This window comes from Myotis nattereri (assembly GCF_964212035.1).
Source record: "Myotis nattereri genome assembly, chromosome: 5".
Lineage (NCBI taxonomy): Eukaryota > Metazoa > Chordata > Mammalia > Chiroptera > Vespertilionidae > Myotis > Myotis nattereri.
The window spans coordinates 21,076,140-21,089,023 of record NC_138080.1 but is presented as its reverse complement, the minus strand read 5'-3'; the positions used below and the strand labels follow the sequence as shown (position 1 = coordinate 21,089,023).

The following is a 12,884-nucleotide window of genomic DNA, read 5'->3' as shown; positions in this document are numbered from 1 at the left end:
TACGTTACAACATATGAAAGGATCACATTAGCATGTTATACGCCTTAAACTTACACAATGTTACAGGTCAAATACATTCCAATTTTTTTAAATATATTTTTATTTATGTCAGAGAGGAAGGGAGAGAGAGAGAGGGAGAGAGAGAAACATCAATGATGAAAGAGAATCATTGATCAGATCCAGCCTGCAACCCCGGGCATATGTCCGGACCAGTAATCAAACCGTGACCTCTTGGTTCATAGGTTGAAGCTCAACCACTGAGCCACGCCCACTGGGCAAATACATTTCCATTTTTTAAAAAGAAAAGAAAATCACAAAAATCTGTAAGGAATAGATACTGATACTGGGATTAGGGAGAGGTGGTAAGAACACCAGGGCCTTAATCTGAGTCCCCTAGACACAGATACTGAGGCAAGGATTCAAGAGCAAATAGTTTATCTAGACCAGTGGTTCTCAACCTTCCTAATGCCGCGACCCTTTAATACAGTGCCTCATGTTGTGGTGACCCCCAACCATAACATTATTTTCGTTGCTACTTCATAACTAATTTTGCTATTGTTATGAATCGTAAAGTAAATATCTGATATGCAGGATGCATTTTCATTGTTACAAATTGCACATCATTAAAGCATAGTGATTAATCACAAAAACAATAGGTAATTATATGTGTTTTCTGATGGTCTTAGGAGAACCCTGTGAAAGGGTCGTTCAACCCCCAAAGGGGTCGTGATCCGCCGGTTGAGAACCACCGATCTAGACCATCATCCTGCAAAACATAGGCGGGAGACTGGGGGAGGGAGAGACATAGCAAAGGCACGTTGTCAAGGAAATTACCACTGGCAACTAGACTTTAATCCCACCTGAGGAGCCCTAAGGGACAGTGAGGAAACTGGGGTGTTTACCCATCAACTCCCTTTTGCCATTGCTTGAGAGTTCCTACCAGGAGACAGTAATCGCCCAGCACTTCTAATTTGCCACCATGTGCAGAGAATTCAAGGACATAATAAAAGCCAAGGGGGTGAGGGCCAAGTATTTACTCCTGTGTCTGCTACAGTTCAAATATCCGAGAAAGGCAAAGCTTGTAACACTGTCATTATCTACATTTTTTTTTTTTTTACTTTTTAAATGTTTATGCTTTAGGGCTGCATTGGTGTAAAGATGAATGCACGCTTCAATCCTAAAACTGCATTTATTCCTTCTGATCTTAAAAGAAATTTAAACAACATCATGGGTCCTCTTAATGGTAAGGCGGGCCCCAGGCATTGTGCTCCATGGACACATCTCTGTTCATTAAATGGAACATAAGTCTGAAATAATGGGCCATTTTAATTGAAATTATGAGACTTCAGTAGAAATAGTGAATGGTTATCATCGATTACGCTCTACCTCAGAAAAAAAAGATACAGTATCAATATTAGAGTATTTCTAGGGTATTTTTCACTCACTTGGAACATGGGACTCTGCTTTAAGGGAGATGGTCCAATGCAGTCTTTCCCTGCTTATTGAGAGTTAATTGGTTGAGAGATAAACATAGTTCAGCCTGGGGAGCCTCAGAAACCAACTCAGAGACAAGAAGGTGGGGTCCACAGAGAGCAGAGTCCTGATTTATCCGCCATCTAGTGGCACTTGGGGTGATCTGCAAACCAGTGGTCCTTACAGGAAGAGAAAAAAATGAATGACTGTGCCCCTGAAAATACCCACAGCAATGGGGCCAGAGAAATTGACAAGGGCCATCTAAATGTCTTGGAAGTTTGCTGCAAGTTTAATTCTGCAAAAATCAATTAAGGGAAGAATGTTCTAACTCCTCACATTGAGAAACATCCCTTCAAAATGACCTGTAAATGGCAGACAGGAATAGCTCAGACCTTGTCAGGCATCTTAAAGATGCACTCGGTGTAGGCGTCTCTTCTACCACAACCATCCACCCTCTACTCGCAGGCCTCCAAGGACAAGAAAGTCACTCCCTGACAATCACCCCATGACGTGAAGCAGAAATTCTGTGCTCAAAACAGCCCTTCTGGTACCTGCAGGGACAACCACGCCGAGCTCTGGAATCAGACAGGCCTACGTTTGAATGTTGATGCCTGCACCTACGAGGGCAGTGTGTCCTTGGGCAGCTGGTTTGGGCCCTGGGGGTCCCATCTATGAAAGTGGGGACGGATCCGTGAGCTCTCAGATAAGAGTTTGAAAGAGGCCCTGAACAATGCTACAAACCCTGTGGTCTCAGAATTCTTGCAAGGAGAGACGGGATTGTCGTTCCCGGCTTTGCACTGCTGAGGAGGCAGAGCATATAGGGGTAATCTCTCATCTCACCATGGTGGTGCCGGGAGTCAAAGCCAGGACTGTGTCGCTGGAGGGTGTCCTTTAACGGGCTGTGAGTCTGCAGGCTCCTTTTCATCCCACACTTATTCACTGAGCACCTGTTCTGCGCTGGGTGCTGCTCTGGGCACTGAGGACACAGCAGGGAACTAAACAGGCAGCGATCCCAGCCTCGGAGGAGCAAAAAGTTCTAGAGACGTGAACCAGGCAATAAATAAGGAACGCGATAAGTAAGTGAGAGGGCATATTGGACAATAAGTGCCGCCGAGAGAGAGAAGCACTGCACTTAAAGGGTAATCGAGGGGTCTGAGGAGGGTGGCAATTTTACAGAAGATGGCCAGGAAACGGCTTGTTGAGGCTTACTGTTCAGTCACTCAGAATTCCTTGTTTCCCCTCCCTCGTTTTCAGATCTCACAGGTCGGGCTGGGGAGGGGCCAAGGTGGCTTCTCCAGCAAAGCAGAGGCCCTGAATTCACACTTGAAAGAAAAGGAAAAGAGACCAACCAATAAAGTTGTTTGCATACGTGCCTGACCCTTGGACAGACAGTGGAGGGGGGTGAGGGCCTACAGAAGGGGAAGGGTGCAGGGAGGCGGGGGAAGGGGAGTGGAGGAGGGAGGATGGGAGCAGGCTGGAAGACATTAATGGAGGGAAAGTAGGACCTATGTAATACTTTCAACAATAAAGAAAAAAAAAGAAATGAGCAAATGAGTCAAGAGAATCCTAGGGGAAGGAAGAGTCCTAGGTAGAGGCCAAAGCCAGTGCAAAGGCCCTGAGCAGGACTGTGCCTGGAACAGGAGCAGCAGGAGGGAGAGAGGGGCAGAAGGAGGAAGTGAGAGGGAGGGGATGGGGGTGGGCGGTGATGGGAGCATGTTGCTTAGGGTCTTGTGGGTCTCAGTGAGGACTTCAGGTTCTACACCTAGTGATGTGGGAGCCACGGAGGACTCTGAGCAGAGGAGGGACCTGACCTAACTCGGGTGTTCCCGGTGCCCTCTGGCCACTGTGGGAGAACAGAGTTTGGAGAACATGAGTGGGAAGGATGAGGGCTGGGCCAGGGAGGTGGTGAGAGGTGGCCATTTATGGGCAGAGTGTGCAGGTGGAGCCCACTAGATTTTCTGACAAGATGTGGGTGTGAGAGAAGCAGTGGGTGGGAGCTGGCAGAGCTGCAACAGGAGGGTGGGGTGGGGCCCATCCTGTCACAGGTCAGAGGAGACTCTGTTCAGCTCTGGGAATGCCAGAGGCAGGCACACACCTAACATAGTGGACACATACGGTCATCCAGGCCCCGGGCCACCCTCGCCACAGAGGTGGCATGTGTGCCAGCCCCTTGCACACACCTCAGAGAGAAGGAGGAAGGGAGACTTCCTGGATGAGGCTGAAATTGATCCCTGCAACACCTGAGAAGCTGTGACTTTGAGTTTGCCTCAAAGTGTCCAAATTGTGACAGGTGAGTGTCTGGCCAAAAGGAAGTCAGCTTACAGGACGAGGAAGTTCTTATTTGCATACCTGGAACCCATGAAAATCACACCTATGGCGAGATCCCCTGGCCAGCTGCTGGCTTGGTGGGAGAGTTAGGAGGAGGCAGCAGGTACTGAGCTCAGGGTCAGGCCCATGGCACTGCCAGGGAGAGGGTAAAGGATGAGGAACACACAGGGACTGGAGCTTTCTTTTTCCTCTTCCACTTTCTTCTCATCAGGAAGCTCTCCCGGAAGCAGGAGCCCCTGCCCCACCACCTTTAAGCCCTCGCTGCTGAGTAACTCAATGAGCATGTGTGCATTCACGCCTAGGAAGCTCCAGGATATATGCCTGCTTGTGTGTGCCTGCTGCTTGCAGGGCATGCGTGTGTGCATTTGGTGCCCCATGTGCTCAGACCACCCATGAGCTGGGGGTGGGCTTGGGCGGCTTCTCCAGCTCGGCAAAGGCCCGATTTCATACTCACCATGGCCAAGGGAGCTTCCTGCCTGCATGGCTCACTGCTTGCAGCCAAAGAGGGGGAGGCTGAGGACCTGGGCCCTGTTATACACGGATCCCTAGAGCTGCTGTCTCAGGGGCCCCCAGCCGCTAACAAGCCCCCCAGGGCTCAGGCAGGAGAGACCCTATGAGTTTCTCTCCCTCCTGGAAACTGGAGACCCCAGGGTCCACTTCTCCGGCCCCTAGGCTCTGGTGGCAAAAAAATGGGAAAGGACTAATGATGATTTCTTGTGGATGGCTGTCACAAATGCTCTCTCCACCCCATCAGTGCTCCCCAGGGCCTGTCAGTGCCCACCCTGCAGGGCAAAGCTGCTACCCAAAGAAAATGCCCCTTGAACCCTGCCCTAAAGGAGGGAAGGAGGAAGTGGATCCCTTGGTGTTGTTATGCAAATGTTCCCCAGGCTCAACTTCTTAGAGTGACCACAGCCCCTCGATCCCTCTCCCTGTTCTCAGAATTAGTCGCCAAATCTTCTCTACTCTTCCTCCCCAAGTTCCCATCCCATCAGCCCCACCCGAACTCAGGCTACGACATTCCCACCCGTTGTAAAAGTTTGCAGCATCGCCCTGACCGGTTTGGCTCAGTGGATAGAGCGTTGGCCTGCGGACTCAGAGGTCCCAGGTTCAGTCCTGGTCAAGGGCATGTGCCTTGGTTGCGGGCACGTCCCCAGTGGGGGGGCGGGGAGGGGGGGCGCGAGGCAGCTTATCAATGTTTCTCTCTAACCGATGTTTCTAACTCTCTATACCTCTCCCTTCCTCTCTGTAGAAAATCAATAAAGTATATTTCTTTTAAAAAATCTTTGTTTTAAAAAAAAACAGTTTGCAGCATCACCTTCCTCTAGTCTGTCCTCTGCACCGGCCTCCAGAACAGGAGTCCTGGCTGTGTTCCCTCTCTACTCACGGACCTTCCAATGCCCCCCATTACCCTCAGAGTAAAGTGTAAAATTCCCCATCTTCACATTTAAGACCCTGTGATCTGGTCCCTGGTACCGTCTCCAGTTCCAAATCCATTCATTGCTCCATGAAAACTGTCACAAATCCGTTTAGTAAATTAGCAACAAGAAAGTGAGGCATAGCTCTGGCTAGTTTGGCTCAATGGATAGAGCGTCAGCCTGTGGACTGAAGGGTCCCAGGTTCGATTCCAGTCAAGGGCACATGCCCGGGTTGCGGCCTCAGTCCCTAGTGGGGGGCATGCCGGAGGCAACCAATCAATGATTCTCTCTCATCATTGATGTTTCTATCTCTCTCTCCCTCTCCCTTCCTCTCTGAAACCAATAAAGATATATTTAATTTTAAAAAAAGAGTGGGGAGTTAATTTTAAATCGGTACAAGATGGCGGAAGGGGAGGAGGTGGCGCGGAGGCAGCAGCCGCACGTGGAGCTGCGGCGCCGGCGGCGGACCAGCGACCCCCGCACCAAGGTTAACCACGTCTGGTCCACGACCTCGCTAGGTGAGGATTATGAAGATGAGAACCTAGTAAACTCTGATGAGGTGATGAAGAAACCATGTCCAGTACAGATTGTTCTTGCTCATGAAGATGACCATAACTTTGAGCTTGATGAAGCAGCTTTGGAGCAGATATTGCTACAGGAGCACATTCGTGATCTTCACCTAGTGGTAGTATCCGTGGCAGGAGCTTTTCGTCAAGGGACATCATTTCTACTGGACTTCATGCTTAGATATATGTCTAACAAGGATCATCACAGTTGGATTGGTGGAAACAACGAACCATTGACTGGCTTTACATGGCGAGGTGGTTGTGAACGAGAAACAACAGGCATACACGTCTGGAATGAAGTGTTTGTGATTGACAGACCTGACGGAACAAAAGTGGCTGTGCTGCTAATGGATACTCCGGGTGCCTTCGACAGCCGGTCAACAATCAAAGACTGTGCAACAGTGTTTGCTCTGAGCACTATGACTAGCTCAGTCCAGGTATATAATCTGTCTCAGAATATTCAAGAAGATGATCTTCAGCACTTGCAAGTAAAGCAAAATCAGCATGAAGAGCTACAGAATGTAAGGAAGCACATTCACGATTGTTTCTCAAATCTTGGTTGCTTCCTTTTACCACATCCTGGTCTTAGAGTTGCAACTAATCCTAGTTTTGATGGGAGATTGAAAGACATTGATGAAGACTTTAAACGAGAGCTTCGAAATCTGGTGCCATTGCTGCTTGCCCCTGAGAATTTGGTGGAAAAAGAGATAAGTGGATCTAAAGTCACTTGCAGGGATCTTGTAGAATATTTTAAGGCTTACATTAAAATTTATCAAGGAGAGGAACTTCCACATCCAAAGTCCATGCTTCAGGCAACAGCTGAAGCTAATAATCTTGCTGCAGGAGCAGGAGCAAGAGAGATTTATTGCAGAAATATGGAACAGGTATGTGGTGGAGACAAGCCTTACATTGCACCTTCAGATCTGGAACGAAAACATCTGGATCTCAAGGAAGTGGCAATTAAACAGTTTCGTTCAATTAAAAAAAATGGGTGGAGATAATTTCTGCCGTCATTATCAGGACCAGCTTGAAGCTGAAATCAAAGAAACCTATGCAAATTTCATAAAGCACAACGATGGCAAAAATATCTTCTATGCTGCTCGTACACCTGCCACACTGTTTGCAGTCATGTTTGCTATGTATATAATCTCAGGACTGACTGGCTTCATCGGTCTAAACTCTATAGCCGTCTTGTGTAACCTGGTCATGGGTTTGGCACTCACATCTCTTTGTACTTGGGCATATGTTAAATACTCTGGGGAGTTCAGAGAAATTGGAACAGTGATTGATCAGCTTGCTGAAACACTGTGGGAACAGGTATTGAAGCCCCTGGGTGATAATTTGATGGAGGAAAACATAAGGCAGTCTGTAACAAACTCTATCAAAGCAGGCCTGACTGACCAGGTGTCTCATCATGCCCGGTTAAAGATAGACTGACAGTTCATCTCCTCATGGACTCCACTCTCCCTCTTGTTCATGGTTCCTGTACAATGAGAACTCAAATACAAATAAACCAAAGTTTACAATCAACTGTAGAAGTAGTTTAGTACAACTGGCTTCACAGATGGCTGCCACAGAGTGTGAAAATTGTTGGTTGGTTTTAAGCATTCTGTTCATGGCTCCTAAGGCATGGAAATTGGCTGAGGAGCATTAGTTTATCATGCACATTTGTGCCATGTTTTTAAATCTTTCTTTTCCTTTTTACTTAAGCTAATGTTAGTGAAATTTGTTTTATGTAAAAGGATATTTCAGGGAAATATTTTAAGAAATCTATTTAGAGTCTCTCTAACAGTGTCCCATTGAATTTTAATTTTTAGAGAAGCTATGAATCACTGTATAAAGAATCAGATTGGAATGACAATGAAGCCTTTATTGAGCCACTACATTAAAAGTATATATTGCTTTACTGCCTTCAATACCAGTATTACATAAATGCATGTATCAGAAACTTCACAGAAATTACATGACAACTCTTGTAGCTAAGAAAGTGATTCTGAGGTGTACATTTGTCTTGCCTTTTGAAATTTATAAACCTGCCCTAAAAGGAGATGCATATCTGGGAATCTGAACTGTCATGCGGTTTAGCCTTCATGTACATAAAATATGCCATTAATTTTATTGGGGGAGGAATTCCATCCAAAAATGTTGCCTACAGCTATGAGTTAAGAGTGTCTGTACAGTGTGTAGCTTTTATTTTCTAAACTCACAGATAGGGCATGTATATGAAATATAAATATATAAATAACAATTTTGTATTAAAAGTTTTGTAGTTTATGGCAAAATCTGCTTCTGTGGTAGGCTAATAAGTACAGTCCCTGTGAAGGAATGTTTGTGGCTCACGTCGGTGTGTGAATGCATAAACTATTTGAAGTTTTTGATATATTTGTGATATTTATCTTCCTTGAACACTGCAATCTCACCCCCAAGGGAATCCAATGGGAATGTTTATTGTGACGTTGTTCTCTGTTGCATTTTAAAGTTATTTCCTGTAATTTATTTTCAGTACATAATTAAAAACTTGTTGTATATATAAAAAAAAAGAAAAAAAGAAAGAGAGGCATAGACCCAGCCATTCCAAACTGCTGACCCTTCCTATGAGACCTCCATGCTGTATCCCACCATTGTGCCCCTCCCTATGCTATTTCTTTTCCCCTCCTCTTACCCTCCTGGCAAACTCCTAGCCCTGCTGAAAGACACATCTCAACCAGAAAGAAGATAAACATACATCGTTAGCCATTCATCCATTGACTGACATTAGGTTCTTTCCATATTTTGGCTCACGTGAATAGTGCTGCAATAAGCACAGTTCTGGCTGAGAAATTTCACTTCATGAATTAAATTTCATGACTGGTCATGAGTGTCATAATTTAGCAAACTCTGCCCTATACCAACAACCCCTGTCATATTTGGGGTCCTCCCAGAAGTGACCCTGAGACAAGGATTTGAGTAGAAGTAAGTTTACTTTGGAGGTTACCCAAAAAATACAAGCAAGGAAGTGGAGTATTGAGAAAAGACAGGAAAAGAAGGTAATAGGGCATATGCTATCAGGCAGCTTACCCCTGTGGCAGCTGGGAGGCATTCACTCTGCTAACCTCTGGGAAACAGCATGGAGTTTTATTAGCTGCTTACACAAAATTCCTTCTTCTCTAAACCTGATTGCCCCTCAGTTTACCCCATCCCCAGTTCAAGAGCACAGGCTGACTGCTTTCAAAAATCAGCACATCCCCTATCCCATTACCATAATGTCTGGGTAGAGCAGCAGTGCTGAAAAGCAATCCCCCCCAGCCACCATCACCAGGGGACAACTGGCAATGCCTGGAGACTTTTTTGGTTGTCACAATGGAAAAGGGGCATCTAGTGGGCCCTGGGCCAGGGATGCCATTAAATATCCCACAATGCACAGGAGACCCCCTTTGGTAAAGAATGAGCTGGCCACAGATGTCAATAATGCCAACATTGAGAAACCATCAGTAAGAGGACGGGCACATGACCCAATTGGAATCAATACAAATCAACTCCAAGTCTAGAAGCTTCTCAGGTCCCTGGAAAGTGCCATATGGTTAATGATCTTTGCACTTATTTTGCTAACACAGAAGGAGCACTATAGCTGTGAGGGTGGGAAGAGAAATTGGATTGGGTACGATGTGGAGCCTGAGGATGACACTGATGCCCAGAGAACAATCTGTAGAGATGAAGAGAAATTCAGCCCTCTTTTCTGTCACTGCATCAAATCTCCCTGAAGCTGGTCCTTCCTTATTAGTTACATGAGCTAATAATTGTGTTTGTTTGTTTAAACCAGCTGGGTTAGTTTTTGTGTCACATGCAACCACAAGCACTCCACGTGACAGGGGAATCAATGAATATTAACCCATCCTCTTTTCCTGGAGGATGCCCCTATATGAGCACAACCTTGTCTTGGAGTACAATTGGTTGCAAGATATAGAAACCCACCCAAGCTGGTATATGTAAAGGAGTATTTATTACAGAGCTGCAACATTGTCTCCATACCCCAAGGAAACATGAAGTAGAGGTGACTTTCATGCAAAACTAGCATCAGGCACTTAGAAGGCAATGAAAAAATAACTGTGGTGTCAATGGAATGAATGCTCAATTAACTGGAATTGATACTTCTGAAACTAAGATACCCATGCCTTCCAACTCTAGAACCATTGGAGCACTTTTCTCTGATTCTCCCTGCATACTAGCTCCATTCTTCTGCTGTTTGCAGACGTACCTACCCCTCCAAATTGGCCACCCATAGTTCTTAACCTGCTGGTGACCTTAAAAGCTCCACCAACTGACAGCTTTCTTAGCATTCCCATTAAACAATGTTTCCAAGCAAATCTGATTGAATCAAAAAAAGAAGAAACACAAGCGGGTAAGCAAGCTAAATGGGTTTAACCTAAGATGGGAGCTCCTTAGCTTTGGAGAGACAGATGATCCACCACTATCACTCCCCCACCTTATCTAGACACAGATCAATGACACTGAGTGTTAACTATTCCTTTATTAGATGGTGAGGGGAGTGGGGGCTGTACAATGAAAGGCCTGGGAACTTAGCTACATAGAAATTGTGATCAGAAGCCATATTACAAAAATAGCCAAAAAATACTTATATTCTGCCATGGCACTGGGCCAGGGGAGTCCCAGGAGAGGTGCCACTCAGGCAGCTCCTTCCCATCTTGCAGTCCCATTTGTACAGGGACACAAAGTGAAATGCACATATCTCCCCTAATCCTCATGTTCCCACCACCCACCCCCAAGTTCCCAAAGGAAGGTGGCCCAGGCTCAAGGGTGGGGAGACAATCTGGGGGTGGGCTCTCTGAGATAGAAGAGCCCTTTCCCCAGCAAAGCTATAGAACAAGTTCCATCTGGAATGCAGTGAAGTGAGGGACGTGGGGTGGGGAGGAAGCTCCCACATCTTGCCAACCCCTGGCCCCAGAGGGTGCGCCCAAGGGTGACTACTTGGTACACACCAGGGTCATGTACTCGGTACACAGGATCCCAGTCATGCCTGTGTACTCGGTACACAGAATCCAGCTTGGCCAAATGGGCCCACAGACTCAGCCCCATGGGGGCACTGGGGGGTTTGCAGGGGGGCAGGGAGCATCTCCATATATATATTTTGTAAAAAATAATAATAATAATAATAAGTTTGTTTAAATGAATTTTGTTTCTATACAAAATGTAAAAAAAAAATAATAATCCACTCATGTCAGAGTGTGAGGAGTGAAAGAGGCCAGAGGAGGCAAGAAAGGAAGGAAGGGTGAGTTGGAGAGTAGGAGGAGGGGAGGACAGGAGGAGGTCCCAGACTCATCACAAGACCCAAGGGTGGGGGTCAGCCTGAACCCCTTACAAATAAGGGAAGATTGAAGCCCTAGGCTGGTAAACTATGTCAGTCACACTGCAGGGGTAGGGGGTGCAGGGGGATTGGAAAAGAGAAAAGAGAATGAAAAGGATTAAAGGAAAATGGGGGAGAACAGAATCAGGATAGGGTGTCTCTTCAGTTGCCCAAACCCCAAGAACTGAGGAGCATCTCAAGCCAACACCTGCCTCTTGGGAGTGACTTCAGGCTGGGGCCCCAGCTGGGTCTGAGCCTGAACTAGGGGGCCAGGGACAGGCAGGGAGAGTGGCTGGGCAGGAAGTGTCCCCGCAGCTGTGGCCGTGGCCCTACTGGCAGTGGCTGGGCTGGGTGTGGAATCAGACCAGTCTGACAGTGAGGGAGGCGAGGGGCTGGCCCAGTGCTCAGGGGACTCGGGGGATGGGGTCAGGTAGGGATGCTCACTCGGGACCCGGAGGAAGCGAGCCTTGGGGGGGCTGCCATGGGCCCCAGGTACTGGATACTCCTCACCATGTCCCGGAACAGCCAGATATGGTGGGGGCCGCTCCTGAGGAGACATGGGGGTCCCAGGGTTCAGCAGCTGGGGTCCCGGTGCCAGTGGCAGCAGGAATGAGGGACCTGGTGGGGCAGGTGGGGGCAGCCGGGCCCAGTCAAGGGGAACGGCCACAGGTTTCAGCAAGCCCAGGCTGAGTACACAGCCCCCGGGGGGCTGGCGCCCTAGACCTGCCCTGCCCACACCACCAAGTTGTGCCAGGGACACAGCCGTGGTGGTGGCACTCATGTAGGGCCCCTCGAGGGGGAAACCTCCAGGGGATGCAGGGGGCCCACCAAAGGGCCGTGGGGAGTCCAGAGAGTCTACAGGCGACAGTGTGACTGAGCTCTCAGCCAGAGGACCTGGGCAGGCCAGCGTCAGCTTCTTGCCCCGGCCCCGGGTGCCCTGTGGTCCCAGCCCTGCTTTCCCTGGTGGCCTTCGGCTCTTCTTGCCCCCCGACTGTGCCGCCTTGAGGCCAGGGAGGAAGGCCCCGGGCGGGCAGAGCAGGGGCCCCAGGCCATGGGAGCCCGGGGGACTGCGCGGCCCACTGGGCTGGTCTAGCAAGCGCACGATGTCCTGGTGCAGCCTCTCCTGGGCCACGTCACGGGGCAGCCTGTCCAGATGGTCAGTGATCTCCCGGTTGGCAAAGTGATCCAGCAGCAGCTTGGCAGCCTCATAGCTGCCCTCCCGGGCAGCCAGGAACAGTGGTGTCTCCTCCTGGGGGGAGCCGAGAACCAGCCAGGTGTCAGGGTCACAAGGGCCGGCAACACCAGGGCCTCCGTCCTCTGATGGAACCTGAGAGCTAAGGTTCCAGCCTGACCGACCTGGGCTGGACTCCCTGCTCTGATGGGGAAGCCAAGGCAAGTTCTTTTATTTAAACCACAGCCATGGTGCACCTACTCAGTGCCAGGCCCCAGTGCCAGGAACAGGGTGAGAAGAGTAAGGCACTCGCCTTAGGCACACATTTTAAAGGGGCAGCAAAACTCTCAGTCACCAAAATTAATATTTTAATGCAATTTTTTAATTAATGCCAAAATTCCATTAAAAAAGTATGGAAATTTTAAATAAGGACAGAATCCATCCTGCACCCCTCTGAGACTCACTCTGCTTATCTGAGTAGAGTAACACCAGCTTCCAAAGCTTTTTAAACAACGATCAAAAAGTTACCTTCTATTGAGGTAACACATTACCTCACTGAATCCTTGGGAGAGGCAATGAGATAGGTGCTG

At 48.1% G+C, this 12,884-nt stretch overlaps 2 protein-coding genes across 2 annotated transcripts in view; one reads left to right on the top strand and one right to left on the bottom strand.

The window, feature by feature from the left end:
* Window positions 1-5,616: 5,616 nt before the first annotated feature.
* Window positions 5,617-7,219, top strand: LOC308519420 (atlastin-2-like; the record flags this gene model as incomplete). The annotated part of the gene is given in 2 exon segments (XM_081091405.1): window positions 5,617-6,762; window positions 6,764-7,219. Coding segments are annotated over 2 exon segments (1,602 nt in total).
* Window positions 7,220-10,281: 3,062 nt separating this feature from the next.
* NOTCH3 (notch receptor 3) overlaps window positions 10,282-12,884 on the bottom strand; it is a gene marked incomplete at its 5' end in the record, with an annotated part of 31,998 nt that continues 29,395 nt past the window's right edge. The window contains one exon of the mRNA XM_081091385.1: window positions 10,282-12,372. Within this exon, the coding sequence (XP_080947511.1) occupies window positions 11,320-12,372 (1,053 nt within the window). The 3' untranslated portion in view covers window positions 10,282-11,319. The remainder of the gene's footprint in view (window positions 12,373-12,884) is intronic.